The following is a 21,769-nucleotide window of genomic DNA, read 5'->3' on the forward strand; positions in this document are numbered from 1 at the left end:
TCTCCACTGCAGCTAACCTAGTGGGTTTCCATTGGGACAGGAAATTCAAAATTTTCTTTGAAGTGGTAAGATATATTTTTCACATGGGCATTGAGGAGCACTGTGAATAAAAAGTGGGTACTGTAGCGTAGGGGTTATATTACTGGACTAGCAACCTAGAGGGAGTTCAAATCCCACCATGGCAAATTGTGACATTGAATTAATTTAAAAATGAATTTGTGGCTCGTACCAGAATAAATGACCACGAAGGCTGCTGGATTACTGTAAAAACCCAACTGGTTCACTAATTTCCTTCAAGGAAAGAATCTGTCGCCCCTACCTGGTCTGCCTACACGTGATTCATACAATATTGACTCTTAATGCCCTCTGAAGTGGTCTGGCAAGCTAGTCAAGAAGAAAGATAACCGCCACCATCTCCAGGCAACTAGGAATAGGTGTTAAATTTGGCCTTACTGGCATCACCCATACCCCGAGAAAATTTTTAAAAACTTGCCCTGGACTTTGCCCCTTAAGTGGGAATGATGTGCTAGTGAATGTTAGGATATGAGTTTGATTTCCCCATGTGGAAAGTTCCTGCTTTCAAATGTACAGCTATGGGCATAGGCCAGGAGCAAAGCACATGGACTACTGGTGTATTAGCTGTGGAACCATCAGCAAGCATATATGGCTTTATGTTGTGACACTCTGATCAGAAAACTGTGTGGTTCAACAACATGCACTGAGCAACGTTCATTTATTCATGGACTGACTGGCAGAATGAAACACTGTTCACCACTGGTCAGTGTGCAACAGGAGATACCCAATTGCTGTATTTCACTGCTGTAGTAATATTGATATCATGCACTGCTAAAAGCTTCAAGCACCACTGCAAGTATGGTAAATGGGCACGACAACTGTCTACAGAGCTTGTCAGTCAGACATAACACTTTGTCCCACCTACCTTGGTTTTTAGATCCACAGCTCCCAAAACAAAACAGACTCCAACTCGGGAATGCACTACCTGAAAGGGTGGTGGAAGCAGATTCAGTAGTAACTTTCAAAAAGGAATTGGGAAAGGAAAAATTTGCAGAGCTTTGAAGAAAGAATGGGAGTGGGACTAATTTCAAAAAGCCAGCACAGGCACGATGGGCTGAGTGGCGGCCTCCTGTGCTGTAAGATGCTATGATAACTCCATTTACTTGTTCTTGGCAGTGATGGATGAAACAATTTTTGGCCTTTAGCCCTTGCAGCTGGGATCTCCCTCCTTGTTTGAGTTCTATGGGATTTCCTGTGGTGTGTGGAGGTTGCCGATTGACAAATAAAGATTGATCTAGTTAGTAATTTGTCTTCATTCTCCACGCTGCCACCGGCTGTCCCCTCACACCTAGAAGGGAGTTCATATGTTGGTGTTTTATTCTTCTTCTAGAGTTAGTGTTGTTTGGAGCAAACTGACATTGTGATGTGTGTGTTGCCTTTATATATCACAAGGAGCGAGGTAACCATCTGAAAGTGTTGACAGTCTGCTCTTTATGTAGTTACCCCAGACCAGCTTAATTCCAACAATGTGTGGAATGTATCCTCTTCAAAGAATAAAGACACTCAAAGTACATCTCTAACCAGGTCCTCATCTTATAGTGTGACTGGGATATAATTTTTTCAGTTGGAGACATACAACTGTTTATAGTTGATGAGTCCAATTGGGTGAGGGGCAGGGGAGTGCCACAGCTGGGAATTGAATTAGATCATTCAACCTTTGTGTTTTACAAGGTATCAGTCTTGGCTCAGTGACAACACTCTCATCTCTGAGTCAGAAGGTTTTGGGTCCAAGCCACATTCCAGACACATAATCCAGGCTGACACTTCAGTGCAGTAGCACATTGTTGGAGGTGCCGCCTTTTGGATGAGACATTATACCGTGGTCCTGTCTACCCTCTCAGGTGGATAAAAGATCCTACAGCATTATTTGAGAAAGAGCATGGGAGTTCTCCCCGATGTCCTGGCCAATATTTATCCCTCAACCATTACCACCAAAACAGATTATCTGGTGATTATCTCATTGTTGTTTGTGGGACCTTGCTGTGCGCAAATTGGCTGCTGCATTTCCCTACATTACAACAATGGCTGAACTTCAAAATAATTATTGACTGTGAACCAATTTGGGACATCTTGAAGTTGTGAAAGGCGTGATATAAATGCAAGTTCATAGTTTTCTGAGTTGAAATTGTATTGTTTCATTGTTATTACCCTGAAAATCAACCAAAATTTTAATAACTTCAATAAACATCTTAGAAATATGTATTTAAAAAGAATTTCATTTTATTGATGTTCTTTTTCTCAATTGGCGGGAATTTCCCGAGTCATTTGGAATTTCCATGACAAGTACTTTGATGAGCTGATAAGAGTACTGAAATGCAACTTATGGTGGAACTTCTAATCTTTTCTTTCCCTCCCTGTTTGTTGGGTGTCTCATCTCTGTGCTGTACTATAAGGGAGGGGTGAAATCTGTCATAACAAAGAACAGTTCAGTTTTCCTCCAGTAATTGCCCTGATGATAAAATCATATTCTCAGAAGTCACCTGTTTCAAAGCCATGTGTTCCTGTCATTTAATTGAGTTGATAATTAAAGGGAGATAAAGAAGGAATTGTCCCATTTTTGTTGAAGGGGAATTTTGGACCTGACACTCCCAACTCTTGTTACCTTAACGACAAAGCTTTAGAAAGGAGCATATAAATCGTTCGAACCATCAGTATCATAGGAACAGCCCCTCAAGCCTATTCCGCCATTCATCTAGATCATGGCCGATCTGTATCTTAACTCCATTTACCCGCTTTGGTTCCATATCGCATAATACCCTTGCCTAACAAAAATCTATCAATCTCAGTTTTGAAATTTTCAACTGACCCCCAGCCTTATCAGCTTTTTGGGGGAAGAGAGTTCCAGATTTCCACTACCCTTTGTGTGAAGAAGTGCTTCGTTACATCACCCCTAGCTCTAATTTTAAGGTTATGCCCCCTTTTTCTGGACCTCCCCCACCAGTGAAATAGTTTCTCTCTATCTACCCTGTCAACTCCTTTAATCATCTTAAACACCTCACTGGATCACCCCTTAGTTTTCTATACTGAAGGGGTATTACGTAGGTCTTGTGTGCTAATTGCAGCATTAATGCTGGTTAATGTCATGATATTTTCAGTTTGTGAAATTTTATAATGAAACGTCAGCACAATGAATGTTTGAAAGATTAAAATGCTAAGCAAATCATCGCCAGTATATTAGAATCTGATTTTTGTGTGCTTTTCCCGTTGGCGTTTCCATTATAAACTCCTCTGCCACATTTATTCCGCATCGTTCACCTGAGGAAGGAGGTAGCCTCCGAAAGCTTGTGAATTTAAAATAAAATTGCTGGACTATAACTTGGTGTTGTAAAATTGTTTACATTTATAAAGGGAAGTGTCTGTAAACTTGTCATAGTGCAGTTACACCCCCTCACCTGTGGGGGTGCTGCACTGTTACCATTGGCAGGCGGATGCAATTTCAGCGTGGCAAGTTTACATAGGCGGTTTCCATTATAAATGTGGATGTAGAAATTTATAATAGAAATATAAAAATAAGGACAGTATAAATGATAAAAACGGGGATTGAATTGTGTCTGTGCGCCCTTGTCCAATTATCCCCCATCCTTTAATCCAGCTTCACTCAAAGATTGCACTTAGTCTTGACACCCCCCCACTCCCCTGTATACAATACTACAGGAAATTAATTAGAAACTATTTAATATTATTGATTTGTTCTTGAATACATTGTACACTCTGCAATCAGAACTTGTATCTTAAGGATTTAAATTTGAAAATTTAGTGTGTCTTTGCTTTGTTTACTTGTAGGTTGGGTTGTCAAAAGATGCCCAAGATCAGATGCGCAAGATGTTGTGCCAAAAAGAGTCTAATTATATTCGCCTAAAAAGGGCAAAGATGGATAAGTCCATGTTTGTGAAGATCAAGACTCTGGGAATAGGTGCATTTGGGGAGGTTTGCCTAGCTCGGAAAGTAGATACCAATGCATTGTACGCTATGAAAACACTGAGGAAGAAAGACGTGTTGCTGCGAAACCAAGTTGCTCACGTGAAAGCTGAGCGGGATATCTTGGCAGAAGCTGACAATGAGTGGGTGGTCCGACTGTATTATTCATTCCAGGACCGAGACAACCTTTACTTTGTGATGGACTACATTCCAGGAGGAGATATGATGAGTCTCTTAATCAGAATGGGCATCTTTCCAGAACCTCTAGCACAATTCTACATTGCTGAACTGACATGTGCAGTGGAAAGTGTCCACAAAATGGGCTTCATTCATAGGGATATTAAACCAGATAACATCCTGATTGACCGAGATGGCCATATAAAACTGACTGACTTTGGGCTGTGCACTGGTTTTCGGTGGACCCACGATTCCAAATATTACCAAAGTGGTAAGTAAAGTTTACTAACACACAAGGTATGGGGAATTTACTGTAGGGAAATATTAATAGCTGCTCTGTTCAACCTGAATAGTTATTTTAATTATCTTATTAATTATAGTCCTGAGATTTGATAATTCCAGTTAAAGGTTCTCTGGCCCTGTCAACACTCGGGGAAGCACATCAGAGTGGGACTTCTGCATGCCGTGGACAAGGACTCAAACCTTGTCCTGGTCAGGGGGTCGTTCACATAGTTGGGTTGGGCCACCCATGCTGTAACCAGTTCCACCAGAAGGAAAATCGGAGTGGCGCCAAGCTGCCCCAAAGATGTGAACTGGGGCCCGGGAAGGGCCCACTTAAGAGAAGTCCTAAGGGCAGTATTGTGAAGGTAATTGATTTCCTCTATGATCAAGCACCTCTGTCTTATGGAATCTTCAGGCATTTACTAGGCCCTCAGTGGAACTCATGCCACCTCTGAGCTGGGGAGAGTTCCATTTGAATCATATGGGATGTCACTGTGGAATTCCCGGGGTTGTCTCATGATGTAGTGGGGTTGAGCAAAAGGGCTTGCTTGCTTCTCCGACCAGAAGTTGTAATGCTGGTTGCACAGGTCAGAATCTGCCTCAGTGAGACTAACTACCCACCTCAGTATTTCCACATGAGACTAACTACCCACCTCAGTAGTTCCACATGAGACTAACTACCCACCTCAGTATTTACACATGAGACTAACGATCCACCTCGGTCTTTCCACATGAGACTAACGATCCACCTCGGTATTTACACATGAGACTAACGATCCACCCCCGTATTTACACATGGGACTAACGACCCACCTCCGTATTTACACATGGGACTAACTACCCACCTCCATATTTACACACATGACTTACTACCCACCTCCATATTTACACACGTGACTAACTACCCACCTCCGTATTTACACACGTGACTAACTACCCACCTCAGTATTTACATGAGACTATCTACCTACTTCAGTATTTACATATCTAGGCTGACACTCCAATGACCTTCACTTCTACTCCCTCAGTACTGCACTGTCGGAGCACCTTTCGGTTGAGATGTTAAACCAAGGTCACCCTCTCAGGTGGACGTAAAAGATCCCACGGCACTGTTTCGAAGAAGAGCAGTGGAGTTCTCCACGGTGTTCTGGCCGACATTTATCCCCCGACCAGCATCACTAAAACAGATTATCTGGTCATTATCAAATTGCTGTTTGTGAGACCTTGCTGTGCGCAAATTGGCTGCCGCATTTTCTACATTACAACAGTGACTACACTTCAAAAGTACTTCATTGGCTGTAAAGCGCTTTGGGATGTCCTGAGGTTGTGAAAGCCGCACATTCTTTCTTTCTCACATACTAGGCAACTACTGTCGAGCATGAGGCTTTATTTTCTTGCTATGGCCCACTGCACAGGCCCAGTGCCCCGCAGTTTGAGAACCAGTGATCTATATAAACCCAGTGTGGACAGATTGAGAAAAGTGGCAGACTTTGACTTGGACTTTAAGGCTGAATTCACGCTGAATCTGACCAAGCAGTCGTCTTTTTCAAACATGCATTCTGGCCCTTCCTTTCTTTCCTTCCTTCCTTTCCGTTCTCGGCAGAATGCTGAAGTGAAGTTGAGTTTGCGTTTTGTGCCTATTCCTTTATTGAGGAATTACCTGAGGATGTATTCCATTTTTATAAGATTTGGCCGATGTCAGGACTGTAGTCATTTTCCAAATCTCCTACTTGATAGTTGTTTAGGTAGACACTCAATGGATTGTAATTCCTTTCCCATATTTTATAACAGTGTTGCAAATATTCACATATTAATGGAAACTCATCTCATCTCTTCCATTTTGCCAGTCCCAAACAGTGACTAGGTGAAAATATATATTGGGTGTGCAATGGATACCATTAACTGCAGGAACTTGCTTGAAAATCTCTTGCAATAGAAGATTGACCAGCTGTTACACTCTTTATCACACCTTAACTTTATGTTCAATTGAAGCAGTTTAAAAAGGAGCAGTTTTATGAGGCTTGTATCCGGGTATGGAGCTTTGCTAGACAGGAGTGCAGGTTGGAGTTAAGACTATTAATGCTATAGGGCTGACTTAGAATCATAGAAAGGTTACAGCACGGAAGGAGGCCATTTGGCCCATCAAGTCTATGCCGGCTCTATGCAAGAGCAATTCAGCTAGTCCCACTCCCCCGCCCTATCCCCGTAGCCCTGCAGATTTTTTCCTTTCGAGTACTTATCCAGTTCCCTTTTGAAGGCCATGATTGAATCTGCCTCCACCACCCCCTCGGGCAGTGCATTCCAGATCCTAACCACTCGCTGTATGAAAAAGTTCTTCCTCATGTCCCCCTTCGTTCTTTGCCAATCACCTTAAATCTATGTCCTCTGGTTCTTGACCCTTCCACCAATGGGAACAGGTTCTCTCTATCTACTCTGTCTGGACCCTTCATGATTTTGAATACCTCTATCAAATCTCCTCGCAACCTTCTCTGTTCCAAGGAGAACAACCCCAGCTTCTCCAGTCTATCCACGTAACTAAAGTCCCCCATCCCTGGAATCATTCTAGTAGATCTCTTCCGCACCCTCTCTAAGCCCTTCGCCTCTTTCCTAAAGTGCAGTGCCCAGAACTGGACACAATACTTCAGTTGTGGTCGAACCAGTGTTTTATAAAGGTTCATCATGACTTCCATACTTCTGTACTCTATGCCTGTATTTATAAAGCCCAGGATCCCGTATGCTTTTTTGACGGCTTTCTCAACCTGCCCTGCCACTTTCAGAGATTTGTGCACATATACCCCCAGATCTCTCTGTTCCTGTACCCCTTTTAGAATTGTGCCCTCTAGTTTTTATTGTCTCTCCTCGTTCTTTCTACCAAAATGTATCACTTCGCATTTTTTCTGCGTTAAATTTCATCTGCCACGTGTCCGCCCATGCCACCTGTCTATATCCTCTTGAAGTCTATCACTGTCCTCCTCACTGATTGTTTACTACCCTTCCAAGTTTTGTGTTGCAATTGTGTCCTGTACACCCAAGTCCAAGCCAATAATATATATCAAGAAAAGCAATGGTCCCAGCACCAACCCCTGGGGAACACTACTCCTCCAGTCCAAAAAACAACCGTTCACCCCTACTCTCTGTTTCCTGTCACTTAGCCAATTCTGTATCCATGTTGCTACTGCCCCCTTTACTCCATCTTGATGATAAGCCTAACATGCAGCACTATATAAAATGCCTTTTGAAAGTCCATATACACCACATCAACTGCATTCCCCTCATCTACCGTCTCTGTTAACCTCATCAAAAAACTCTATCAGGTTAGTTAAACGCGATTTGCCTTTAACAAATGCATTTAACTTTAACTTCAACCCACGCTCCTATCTGGGGAAAGAAACATTAGTGGCACATACAGTTATTACTTGCAGGAAGTGAATTGGTTGCACTTTATATGAACTTTAAACAGGGAATTTACTTCCAATGGATGCAATGGTTATCAGCAGATTAAAGGAAGGGCACCCTCGGTAATTGAAATAGTGTGGAGGCTAGTGTTTTGGGCCACTGCATTATGTAACTTTTGGGCATTGGGCAGAGCAGCCACGTAACTGAATGTGTCATCTTGGTGTCTGGCGGACAGGCCCTCCTGGTCTGGAATGGAGGTTTTTACATAGTATTACATAGAATTTGCAGCACAGAAACAGGCCTTTCAGTCCAACTGGTCCATGCCGCTGTTTATGCTCCACATGAGCCTCCTCCCACCTTACTTCATCTCATCCTATCAGCATATCCTTCTATTCCTTTCTCCCTCGTGCTTAATCCAGCTTCCCCTTAAGTGCATCTATGCTATTTACCTCAACTCCTTGTGGTAGTGAGTTTCACATTCTAACCACTCTCTGGGTAAAGAAGTTTCTCCTGAATTACTAAATTATTAAAATTATTTTTAAAATTAAATAGTTAGCTGGCATTTGCTCTAGCAAAGAGCCTGTAAAAGCACAATGTGGCAAACAGCTTGATTCTGTGCTCTAAATTTCTATGTCATATCTTCATGGATCATCTTCAGTGTCATGCTCTGCCATGAGCTGTAGCTGGACCTCCTTGTCCACCTTCATGGTGGCCCCTCTGATCTGTCCAGGCACTTGAAGCACTGCTTCAACATACTGATCATGTTTTCCACAATTATCCAGGTGACTGCACATGCCTTATTATTATTCACCTGATGTTTGTGTCCCACTGGATTGATGAGCCGGAACTGAAGAGGCACGTATCCATTCTGCCTGCCTTAGCCTTCTGATAGCCCAAATGACCACATCGCTATCAGGGAAATCAGGCATTCGCTTTCATGATTTTGCACCGATGGTCACTTTAATCGTCTGGCACCCCCTTGTGATTCATGAAGATGCCATTCGGTATAAGTGCCCAGATGGTCACGTGTGTCCCATCAATAATGTCCTACACTTTGGGAATCCTGGCAAATAGAAAAAGTAAAATGTCATATCATTCCACTGCCAGCTTTCCATATGGGAATTTATGAACGAGGTAGAGTTAGTGAATGTCAAATCTGTCACCTGTGTTGTACCTCCTGACACTGCTGATTGACTGATATTTCACGTGTCGCTAGTGGTGGCTTGGAAAGATCTAGAGGCATAAACTTGAAGTGCTGTGATCAGGCCAACCTGGTGCAGTGGAGCTTGTGAAGGCCGATTTCTTCAGACATTCCCAGGTCTGGACACAGCAGCTTGAATAAGGATGGTGTAAACGTATCTCGCACCTCCCCTCAGATCCTCGGCCAAATCCTTTTCCAAATTGCGGAGAGGAATGCTGAGGAATTCTCATTTTCTGAGTTCTCTTTGCAGCAAACAAAATTGCAGCTCTCAAAATGAAAAAGGCAAAAAAAAAAAATGCACAAGCAAAGCTAATGCAGAAAGCAAAACTGCCGCTGCTGGTAGACTAGAAGGAATGGGGAACCAGCAGAAGAACCGAGCAAGCAGAAATGAAGGGCTGGAGGAGGTTACTGAGCTAGGAAGGGGCATGGAGGGATTTGAGGACAAGAATAAGAATTAAAATCCATACGAGCAAGCAGCCGGTGTTGGTCCACCAGGAGCAGGGTGATTGTCGGGTGGGATTTTGTGTGGGACAGGATGTAGGTGGATGAGTTCTGGAGTTCTCTGACTCTGACGAGGGTCTCTGACAGTGGGAGAGAGGTTGGGCTGGAGACATTTCGGAGTTGGAAGTAGACAGTCTTGATGAGCCGCTGGATGTGTGGAAGCTCTGCTCAGGATTGAGCAGAGCACCGTGGTAGAACTGGAATGGGCAGCTGGGAAAGAATGACTTGGGGGGTGGGGGGGGAATGGTACGAGGCCTCTGATTTCTCCAATGTTCTGTAGTCCCTGGGTCACCAGTATTTTGTGGAAAGAGACTTCCTCCTGTTCGAGTTTGTCTTAGCAGTTTGAAGAGTACATAAAGTGAAACCCAATTGTCCACCATGCAAGTGAGGTTTTGTTGTAAATACACCCTTTCCAATGTCGCAACAGTTCCAGTTTTAAGTGGCAATAATGACGTGTGGCCAGCTGCAATACATTCATGGCAAACTCTGAAAGAGCTGTAATGTTTTTTAAAGCTTGGCATTCAGCCTTACTTGTGGTGTAACAGGTTGCTAGGGGGTTCTAGTATTCATACTTTGCCTATCTACTTGGTATAGGCAAAGATTGCCAAGCCTTACTTTGGCCGTACTCCCTGAGGATAGTAAACATTTTTCTCATCTGATCCCTGCTCTTTGGCTGCGAGATGCAGCAGAACTCATTGGGCCCCCCCTCCTCCCAAGCTGAGTGTACACTTCTGTGGGGGAGGGAACCAAATAAGATGAACCTCTCTTCCTGCCCATTGACGTTCTTTGGCTATCTGTACTTTGGTAAAATCTTCGACCCGCAATTTCTTAACTGGTGAGCAAGAAATGCGGTCCCTTTAATTGCCATCTGAATACCTTTAAGAGCTGCAGCTATGCACAACTTCCCAAATCCCACTGATTGTGAGCTTCCGTTCGTCAATCTAGGCTAGGAGCTCACAGTGAATATTTAACTAGTAATCCATGGGCCACGATACTTCTGCAGCTGTCAATTTGCTCAGCCACTCCCTCGCCTCCACCTTTGCTACCTTTGTCCCCAGTAAAACTTCTACTCAATCCCATCCTGGTCATTTCCCCCCCCCCCCCCCCCAACCCTTGCATGACCACCCTCCCCCATCTTCACTTTCTCAAGTCCAAGGGGCACAGACCTGGGTGTATCTGGCCTCAAATATTGGTTCCCTTCACAGAATGTGGAGCAGAAAAGCCGCAACTATGCCCAGATCAAAGGTGGCTGCTTAGCAATCATGACATCTGAATGGTTCCTTCCGTGACTGATAACCCCCAAGATGGAACCCATAGATCGACTGGCTCTTCGAGAAGGGCTAGAGACAAAAAAGGGAGAGATTTTTTAACAATACAGATTGAGGTAACTCCGGTGTGTTGTTATCTTCAGAAATCCTACTTGTCTGATTGTTGTCTAAGTTCATGCGTTTCTTTTCTGCATACCCAGGTGACCATCCTCGGCAGGACAGCATGGATTTCAGTAATGAATGGGGCGACCCCAAGAGCTGCAAGTGTGCGGAGAGACTAAAACCACTGGAGCGGAGGGCAGCTCGCCAACATCAGCGCTGCTTGGCACATTCCCTAGTTGGCACGCCAAATTACATCGCACCAGAGGTCTTGCTTCGTACAGGTAATGTTAGTTACATAAGGTTGAAGCTTATTTCGATCTCATTCAGGGAGTGAGGTGTTTTTTTTTTCACTATATTATCAGCCCCTCTGCTGTTTGTGATGCTGAACTCTCAATACTGCTGCTAGTATCCTAACTCATATCAAATCCCGTTTACCCATTATTCCTGTGCTCGCTGACCTACATTGACTCCCGGTCTGGCCACACCTCAATTTTTAAAATTCTCATCCTTGTTTTCAAATCCCCACCCTGTCTTTGTAACTTTCTACAACCATCCGAGATCTCTGAGCTCCTCCAGTTCTGGCCTCTTTCACATTCCCGATTTTCATCACTCCACCATTAGCGGCCATGCCTTCAGCTGTCTAGGCCCTAAGCTCTGGAATTCCATCCCTAAACCTCTCCACCTCTCTACCTCTCTCTTTTAAGACGCTTCTTAAAACCTACCTCTTTGACCAAGCTTTTGGTTACCTATTCCAATGTCTGCTTATGTGGCTCGGCATCAAATTTTGTTTGATAACACTCCTGTGACGCACCTTGGGACTTTTTGCTACTTTAAAGGCGCTATATAAACGCAGGTTGTTGCTGATACTGATAACTGGACAAAAAATTGTTTAAGAACAAAAAAAATCATCAGTCCCGTAAATTTGTCCGGTTCAGTTTCAGCTGTTTGATATGAAGACACTGAGAAAGTATCCAGATAGTAGTTAACATCCTTCAAAAGAGTCGTCTTTTTTTCTGGTCACATTCCCTGTAGATATTGCATTTTCTGCAGTGGCTGGAAGCTCCCAACCTATAAAACAAAACCAGGTTATATCTGTCAATAATACAAACTGGAATAACAAACCCTGGTTACATGGGTAAACAGTGCAAAGCTGAATAACAAAACCTGGTTACATCTGTCAATAATACAAACTGGAATAACTATCCCCAATTAGAGAGATAAACAGTACATATAGGAAATAAAGCCTAACGTAGTCCAGAACAAGGGGGCATAACCTTAATATTAGAGCTAGGCCATTCAGGGGTGATGTCAGGAAGCACTTCTTCACACAAAGTGTAGTGGAAATCTAGAACTCCCTCCCCCCTCCCCCCACCAAAAAAGAAAGCTGTTGAGGCTAGGGGTCAATTGAAAATTTCAAAACTGTGATTGATAGATTTTTGTTAGGCAAGGGTATTAAGGGTTACGGAACCAAGGTGGTTGGATGGAATTAAGATACAGATCAGCAGTGATCTAATTGAATGGCGGAATAGGCTCGAGGGGCTGAATGGCCTCCTCCTGTTCCTATATTCCTAAAGGTTAAGAATGCAAACCTGAATAACACAACCTGGTAACATCTCTAAATAATGCAAGCCCAAATAATTAAACCTGGCTACGGGGTAAATGATAGAAATCTGAATAATAAAACCTACTTAGAGGGTTAAAGTATACAAACCCGAATACCAACCCTCATTACATTATTAAATAGTACAAACTTGGGGAGAGAAACTGGTTACAGAGGTAAATAATATAAACCTGAATGGCAAAATTGAATTATGTCTCTAAATAATGTAATGCCAAATAACACAGCCTGGTTACATCTGCAGATAACACAAACTTGAATAGCACATCCTGGTTACAGGAATAAATAGAATCCTGAACAACACATCATGGTAACAGGAGTAAATACAACAAATCACTGTAATTATACCTTGTTACAGGCGTGAAAAGTACTAACCTGAATCGCAAGAACCGGTTATAGGGGTAATATTCCATTGAATTGTAGCTATGATATGTATGTTAATTTTTATCTTTGAATCTTGTAGGTTACACCCAGTTGTGTGATTGGTGGAGTGTTGGTGTCATTCTTTATGAAATGTTAGTGGGGCAGCCTCCTTTCCTGGCACAAACCCCATTGGAAACACAGATTAAGGTAATGAATTTATCGTGAATGTCTCATTTATCTTCTGCACTGTGATGCTTGTCTCTTTACACTGGCCCTCTTTCAGCCCATTTGGATCTAATTATTGCATTTTTAAAAAAATGTGCGTGGCTGTGAAGTAAAACAGTGTTCATAACCTAGCAGAAAATGGTTATGTATTCTCCAGGAAAGTCTAAATTTATGAACCCTGCAGAGCTGCCAAAATGGGAGCCCCAATTAAAGGGTTTATAATTAATTAAAAGGATCAGCCATGAACTAATTCAGATCAGCCATGATCAAATTGAATGGCAGAACAGGCTTGAGGGGCTGAATGGCCTACTCCTGATTCTATAAAATGCTTTTTATAGGAATTGCCTGTTTTTTTTAAAATCCGGTGGTTCAACAATACTCTCAATGGGGAATGATAGACATGATTTGTATTATTGCCCATTATCTCACAGGTTATAAACTGGCAGACGACACTTCACATCCCACCTCAGGCTAAACTTAGCCCAGAGGCGTCCGATCTCATCATTAAGCTTTGTCGAGGCCCAGAGGACAGGCTGGGAAAGAATGGCACGGATGAAATAAAAGCCCATCCGTTTTTCAGACTGATTGATTTCTCTAGTGACATCCGGCACCAATCGGCTCCGTACATTCCCAAGATAACGCACCCGACAGATACCTCCAATTTTGATCCTGTGGATCCCGACAAGTTGTGGAGCGATGGTAGTGATGGGGAAAGTGTTAACGACACGCTCAATGGCTGGTACCAGAATGGGAAGCACCCAGAACATGCTTTCTACGAGTTCACATTCCGGAGGTTTTTCGATGATAATGGTTATCCTTACAGCTACCCCAAACCATTGCAGTGTGATTATCTGAGTCCAGAAAACCCCGAGCATCAAACAGCAAGTGACGAGGAAAGATCTGGAGCGAGGAAAGGGAGCCAGAACCGAGAGCTGGTATACGTATGAAGTGCGAATCTTATTTTTTAAAAGCAGAAAGCCCCTTGTTTAATTCCTAAGGACAGATTTTAGTTTTTACCTGATGCTTTCGTGTTTTGTTTCTTAAGAACTTACAGGAAAATATATTTTGTAAGTATTAATTTATTTGAATGTTGTAATTTGAATACTCCAGCAGTTATACGTGAATAAATATAACGCTGGCTTGAGCACCTAACACTAGAGTTGGTTCATGTGATCAGTAGTCTATCAGCAAAATTGTCCTTGTAAATGACTTTATTCTTCACATACACTAAGTCTTAAATATTACCATAAGTGCTCCCATGTTCCTGGAGAGTTTTGTGTAGGTGAAGTGCACAGTAGATGCCTTTTTTTTCATTAGCAGACTAAAGGGGTTATTTTGTGAGGCTCCACTCCCAGCCTTGCTTGAAGAGAGTGCAATTCAGAGGTAGAACTGTAACAGTGTAGGTCTGACTCGCTGGCCTACACTTCCAGCCAGTGAGGCTCAATTGCAGGGAGTAGAAATAAGGCTATAACACTATAGGGCTCATTCTGGGACCCACACTGGGAATGGAGATAGGGTGTAACACTATAGGGCCCATTCTGTACCCACACTGGGAGTGGGGATAGGGCTATAACACAATAGGGCCCATTCTGTACCCACACTGGGAGTGGGGATAGTGATATAACACTATAGGGCCCATTCTGTACCCACACTGGGAGTGGGGATAGGGCTATAACACTATAGAGCCCATTCCGGGACCCAGGCTCCTGTCTAGCGAAGCTGTCCCCATGGGAGCGGATCCTTACTAAATGACCCGATACGTGTCTGAAATCTGGAAAATGGTCCTTAACGCTGTGCCTTAAAACATCCTGCTTAGCTTTGACCAAATATGAAGAAATTCGTTTGGTATAATTTACATGAAAATAATGTCTTTTAGAAGCGTGTAGAATGCAGGTTATTAGCTTTCTATTTTTTCTAATTTATGCATTGAATTTATTTATAAATTATACATGTTGTATAAACACTTAATTTGACTGTATATACCTTGATTGTCTCATTTTATTTCCAATGACATTAAATCTAAGATCATTTTCGATGTTAATTGTTTGGCAATTTGTTAACAATTTAGACACAAATTAACCAGCGTTCAGTTGTCATCTTTACATCTTGCGTCATTGCTTGTTCAAGATTTGAAATCTAGACGTGACTGTGGGGATGGAGTTGCAGTGTAGTTCATTAAATATAAGAACATAAGAAATAGAAGCAGGAGTAGGCCATACGGCCCCTCGAGCCTGCTCCGCCATTCAATCAGATCATGGCTGATCTTCAACCTCAATTCCACTTTCCTGCCTGATCCCCATATCCCTAGAGTTCAAAAATCTATCTCGGCCTTGAATATACTCAACCCACTTCACAGTCCACTGCATTAAATCTCATTTGCCATGTGTATGCCCATTTCACCAGTCTATGTCTTCCAGAAGTCTGTGACTATCCCTTCATAATTATAAACATACCACTAATCTGCATTGTTCTAATGAAGACCTCATTTTTCATGTCTTTCTTCGTATTTGTATTTTCTCATACCAGGCAGCATCCCAGTAAATCTGCACTGCGCCCTTTCTAAAGCCTCAGCATCTTTCCCATAGTGTGGAGCCCAATAACGCACAGTGGTTTTATATAGCCTCCTAATTAGCTCTTGCTTTCATATTCTGTACCTCATGAGAAACCCAGAATAGCCTTTATCAACCTGAGGCACACCCTTTAATGTCCTGTGAACCTATACTCTCAATTCCCTCTGCTCTTCCACAGCACCAAGCCCACTTCCATTCAAAGTAAAATTACTGTTTTTTTTTAAAAACTAAAATGTACGGCCTCACACTTGCTGACACTGAATTCCATCTGCCACATTTTAAGCCTATTCAACATCTTATCAATATTAACATCTTGCACTTATATAGCACCTTTAACGTAGTAAAATGTCCCAAGGCGCTTCACGGGATACTGAGACACATGAGGAGATATTAGGACAGGGTTTGGTCAAAGAGTTAGGTTTTATGGAGCGTCTTAAAGGAGGAGAGAGAGTTGGAGAGGTTGAGGGAGGGAATTCCAGAGCTTAGGGCCTAGGCAACTGAAGGCACAGCCGGCAATGGTAGAGCGATGAAAATCGGGGATGCGCAAAAGGCCAGAATTGGAGGAGCGCAGAGATCATGGAGGGTTGAGGGGCTGGAGGAGATTACAGAGATAGGGAGTGGCGAGGCCATGGAGGGATTTGAACACAAGGATGAGAATTTTAAATCGAGGCGTTCCCCGACCGGGAGCCATTGTAGGTTAGCGAGCACAGGGGTGATGGGTGAACGGGACTTGGTGCGAGTTAAGATACGGGCAACAAAGTTTTGGATGAGCTCAAGTTTATGGATGGTGGAAGACGGAAGATCGGCCAGGAGAACATTGGAATAGTCAAGTCTAGAAGTAACAAAGGCATGGATGAGGGTTTCAGCAGCAGATGAGCTATCCCATTGCGGCTTCCATGGCTCCTACACCAAGAGAGCAGGGTAAGATTTCTCATTCAAGGTAGTAGTTTTAGTCAACAGTTTGTCAAGTCAATCCTTGACAGAGAGGGGTAGGCTTTTGGCTTCCTGTACCTCAATGGAGAAAGGCAGTCTGCAGCATATTTGTATCTGAAACAGAGAAAGGCAGAGGGGTCTTGCTTTCTAAATTAACAAGTTCAGCAATACTGATTTATAAAGTGAGAAAGATCCATATCAAGGGGACAGTTTGTGTAAATTATTATTTTTAATGCTACGAGAAGTGACAGGAAATAGATAAAATTTGATGCAAAAACTATATTCTGTTCATTCACATTGCATGTAGAATTAATCATTTTATTGCTTTACAAGTTCCCTCGTCTCACTACAGTGCTTTTTTCCTTCTGAAAGATTGGAGAAACACAGCATGTGCAGGTTCACAGTATCAGGTATGCATAATGGTGCAGCTTACTGTTACAGCCTCACCCCAAGTCATACTATCGGAAAAGGTTCATCTCCAGATTCAGTGTGAATATTGACACCACTGTGTCAGCCAATGAGGTGGGGGCGGGACTTGTGGTTTTAATTTACAGAATCTCCGAACACACGACTGAAACTACAGCAGAGTCTCCCGAGTACAGCAGGATTATTTCTCCAGTAAAATGCAGTGAGTGGAGGATAGTTACATAATAAAAATTAAGTGTGTAAAGTTAATCCCAGTCATTTACACCATTGCGGTCTCCAGGCGTGATTGACAGAGGAATTACCCAATCATCTCCATTCTGGCCGGGAATGGTGCTGTCACTATCTGCACCCTTAAATATTTACATGCAATATTTTAGGTTTACTCTAAACTGTTCTAGGCCTTGCAGTTTCCAGTCTTCTAAAGCTGTTTGAGATGTTTTTGGGTAGTTCATTGGTAACACAGGAAGGCAGTAAATAAGCAGGATTACACACTGAGGCGTGACATCAAGGTTTGAGTATATTTTCATGCTGAAGTCCTGATGTTTGGATGGTTCTCCAGGTGCCATGGTCATGATTTGCAGTGAAACTTTGCCCTCGGTGAAGGGCTTTTCGTTCCTTGTCTGCTGTTCATTCAACTGAAGCACAGGTTAATTGGCCACAAGTGGAGCGATTACATGATACAAGAAAAATGTCTGTTAGAGGTTTGGCTTGTATGCTGTCAAAGATCACTGCATTGTACTATTTGCTTTGTTTTTCAATAACCCTACAACAATTTGCATTTATATAGTGCCTTTAAAGTAGTAAAACGTTCCAAGGTGCTTCACGGGAATGTTATCAAGCAAAATTTGACACCGAGCCACATGAGATATTAAGACAGGTGACCAAAAGCTTGGTCAAAGAGGTAGGTTTTATGGAGCGTCTTAAAGGAGAGAGAAGAGATTTAGGGGGAGAATTCCAGGCTTAGGGTCCATCACGCCAATGGTGGAGTGATGAAAATCAGGGATGCACAAGAGGCCAGAATTGAAGGAGCGCAGTGATCTTGGAGGGGTATAGGGCTGGAGGAGGTTACTCTATTACCATGCTCCTCAATCATTTCATTGTGTAAACCTCTGGAGAGAGGGAGATACAATTTGTGATCAGTGCAATGGTCTTGCTATAAAATTATCTATTTACATTATACATTTAAAATTAGTTTGAAATGTCCCAGCTACCTCAGGTCAGTGTATGGATGTATCAAGCAGGCACCTGATGTATTATTCACCCGACAAACATCATCAACTTCTGTGAGGAACCGACAACCCAAGTGGACTGTGGAAAGCGCTGTGATGCGATGTACCTAGTTTTCCGAAGGGTATTTGACAAACTAAATACAAGGATGGTAATTAAGCTGAAAGCTGTGGGGATTCAGAGTAGTTGAAGTTTTAAGTTGCTGCATGTGGAGCTGTGCAAGTGCTGTACGGTTGCATTTGTGCTACTTCCACAAGAGGAAAATTTTCCTCCTGACAACTTTTAGAAGAAAATTCAGCTTTCATTTAACCTAAGAGAAATACACCAGTTAATTTATGTAGGTTGGGGCATAAATAAATGAGGGTGCAGTGCATGAACCTCACTATGGTGCCCAAAATGTGCAGTTTGAAGAAAAATATTCCCATCAGTAATCCAACAGAGAATTGTCTTTGCATTTATATTTTGCTTTTGTGAACTCCCTATGGAGAGTGGAAGCAGATGGTGTTGATTCATTCAAATATAAATTAGATAGATCTCTTTCAGAATATAACATTTTAGGATACAGTATACAAATAGTTTGAGACATATGGTAAGTGTAGCATGCTTGGGAGGAACAGTTGAATTTGGACCTATGGTTCCCACCACTGGGATTTTCCTCACCTCATGTCTGGGTCTGTTGTAGACTGATTGATAAGAGATTGATTGGTATAATTAGTCAACGACTCCTTTATCGTTGTATTATGCGACTACCACGATGGTCGACGGCAAACTAGATAGACCTTGGTCTTTTTTCATCCAGCATTTCCTATGTAACAGTGCAGATTTTATATGCCAGTCTGAGATTCCTCTAAATTTAGGAGGGAACCCCATCACTAATTGGTGTATTGTATTCACAAAAAAATGACAGAACTTCATTCCCCAAATGTCACATCCTCCACAAAGTTCAGCTGACTTTGCACATCCTAGATGACATTCTCTCTCACACACATGTACTTTTCCTTGGCATTGGTATGCACTGAGATTGTCCCATGTGGTTCACCTCGCCCATTGTATAACATTTTGGGCACACACCAGAGGGAGTTCTTTTGATCCTTGTTCAAACTAGCTAACCGACAACCTTCTGACACTTACCAAGATAGACTCCAATCTCCACAATGTTGCTTTTATGAATGGGCTGTGGTTTTTGTCTCCCATCACACTGGGCCCCACCACTACAATGACATAGCCAGCAATCCCATCATCACAAGTTGTACTAGGGGGTGTCCAGTAATTTTACACACAACAGAAGCTAATATCACACTTGGGTACTGAAAACCATCAACAACACATATCCAGAGCATTTTGCATCCTCTTTGCCTTATTTGTGAGGCATCAGCTCCAACCACAGCAGATACCGTTATGACAGTGCCCCAAACACAGAAATACCCAATCATCTGCCCATTTCACCAGTCTATGCCCTCCTAAAGTCTACTATCCTTTACATTGTTTACGTTTCCGAGTTTCATGTCATGTGCAAACTTTGATATTATACAGACTATAGCCAAATCCAGGCCATTAATATTGTGCACATTATACCACTTACTCCACCCATTATATACTGTGCCTATTTTATATTGTACCTGTTGTATACTGGCATAATGATATCTCCTTGCCCCCAGGGGTTACCTAATTTTATTAAGTGGTTTTAAAAGAAAATGGTTTCTTTTAGGAAGCCTGATAAATAGCAACTGTTGCTAGTTTAGTTTGTGCAGTAGAAGTGACTGCAATTATCTCATCAGGGTTCTCCTATTGCCTTACTAGTGATCCATCCAAGAATGCTTTATATTTTTGCCTCATGCTCCATTTTGAAATGACTCATTCTCCACGAACCCTGACAGGACACAAGATGGAGATTAACTTTGCCTGAAGCAGAGCTTAGTTGAACTTCAAAACTCCAGTGTAACAGTGTATCTAACATACATTTCTTCTGACTGTAATTGAAATTCATTTTATGGTTTCAGTTCTATATATAAATTGCTCAAAATATCTCTTAAATGTGTAGAGTTGGCACCAATTAGCATCGTAACAGGGCACACAATATTCATATCCCAGAAACATTATGTGGGCGAGGGATTGGAAATCTCACGTGGTTAGGTCTGAAGTATAGTGTCAGGGAACCATGTATTTGGCAGTGTTGTACCTGGCACAGAGCTGAGTTGCCAGGACAGTGTCATGTGTTCCCTACACAAATAGAAAATTATTAAGTGAGAACATTGTGACTGCATGTTTTATTAAAATTTTAAGAAATCAAAAGCATTTTAATCACACAATTGCACATGAAAAGGGTTATCTGGTCTCATCCCATGCTCGCTCTCTATCCGTCTCATTCCACTCTCTCTTTAGATCTTTTGGAACTTCTGCTCCTTCTTTCTTCTCCATCTCGATATCTGGATTTCTTCTTACTCCGGCTCTGCTTGTGGTGATCTCTCTCTTGGGACCCACTCCTACTTCGGCTCCGATATCGGTCCCGCTTTTTTTGACTCCTATCTTTTTCCCTGCAGTATTCATCCATGGGACCAGTGCTTTTGTGCTGTTGGAGCTCTCTGTCAGCTGTTGTCTGTGAAGTTAAAAAAAAAATCTTTTCAGAAGGTCCTGTGGTGCATTGTCATCGCCTGTTAATTTGGTTGTGTTTTTCAAAATTTCAAATTTTGACACAGAAAAAGTACATCAGAGAAACACTCAAAGCTCCCTGTTATTGCAAACCTCTCCAAATTGCCTACAAATCTCCTCAATGTCTTTCCTACTATACGGTAATGGATTTTTCTTCTTAACGCAACCCAGACAGACTCTGATTTTAAAAAAAACTTTCTATAGCTGTAACCCTGACCTTAACTAATAAGCCCACCCTCCTCCCTTTATTTCCCTTCTCTATCTCTCCTGAAAATTTTATAGCCAGGAATTTTTCGTTCCCAACTTCACCACAGCTGAAGCCAATTTCCCATTAAGGCTACACCATTCCCTTTCAATCTAATTTATGCTGCTCGTTCCCCAACTTTATCTCCTGGCGCACTGCAACCCTTCATACTGCTCATTATCCTTTTCCCTTCCATTTTAACTTTTTCTTTCACTGTCTTCTTCACCTTTCTCCTACCTGCTCTAATGTCTATCTCAACACTTCCATGCCCCCACTTACTATCCTTCAAATGAAATCGCTAAAACAGATTCTGTTTATTATCTCATTGCTGTGTGTAAATTGGCTGCTGCGTTTCTGTACATTACAATAGTGACTACACTTCAAAAGTATTTCATTGGCTGTAAAGCACTTTGGGACGTCCTGAGGGCATGAAAGGCGTTATATAAATGCAAGTCTTTTTCTTCTTTTACTATTTAGACTGTTTTGATTCCCCCCCCCCCCACCCCCGTTTGCCTTACTACTTTAATTCCCTTCACACTGCTCTACTTACCCTCATGAATTCACTTCATCTTCCCTGTCTGTGGCAGATCTAGT

The 21,769-nt window shown here is 42.4% G+C and overlaps 2 protein-coding genes across 3 annotated transcripts in view; one reads left to right on the forward strand and one right to left on the reverse strand.

Moving 5' to 3' along the window:
- Positions 1-15,159, forward strand: part of lats1 (large tumor suppressor kinase 1) — a 32,107-nt gene extending 16,948 nt beyond the window's left edge. The window contains exons 5-8 of the mRNA XM_067984076.1: positions 3,859-4,441; positions 11,019-11,201; positions 13,002-13,108; positions 13,558-15,159. Of these exons, the coding sequence (XP_067840177.1) occupies positions 3,859-4,441; positions 11,019-11,201; positions 13,002-13,108; positions 13,558-14,073 (1,389 nt within the window). The 3' untranslated portion in view covers positions 14,074-15,159. The remainder of the gene's footprint in view (positions 1-3,858; positions 4,442-11,018; positions 11,202-13,001; positions 13,109-13,557) is intronic.
- Positions 15,160-20,530: 5,371 nt separating this feature from the next.
- Positions 20,531-21,769, reverse strand: part of ppil4 (peptidylprolyl isomerase (cyclophilin)-like 4) — a 33,411-nt gene continuing 32,172 nt past the window's right edge. Inside the window, exon 13 of one of the 2 annotated variants that reach the window (XM_067984079.1) lies at positions 20,531-20,878. In XM_067984079.1, the coding sequence (XP_067840180.1) occupies positions 20,645-20,878 (234 nt within the window). In that variant the 3' untranslated portion in view covers positions 20,531-20,644. The remainder of the gene's footprint in view (positions 20,879-21,769) is intronic. The other variant, XM_067984081.1, reaches the window with a different exon arrangement.

The sequence above is a fragment of the Heptranchias perlo genome, chromosome 5, assembly GCF_035084215.1.
Source record: "Heptranchias perlo isolate sHepPer1 chromosome 5, sHepPer1.hap1, whole genome shotgun sequence".
NCBI classification, from domain to species: Eukaryota; Metazoa; Chordata; class Chondrichthyes; order Hexanchiformes; family Hexanchidae; genus Heptranchias; species Heptranchias perlo.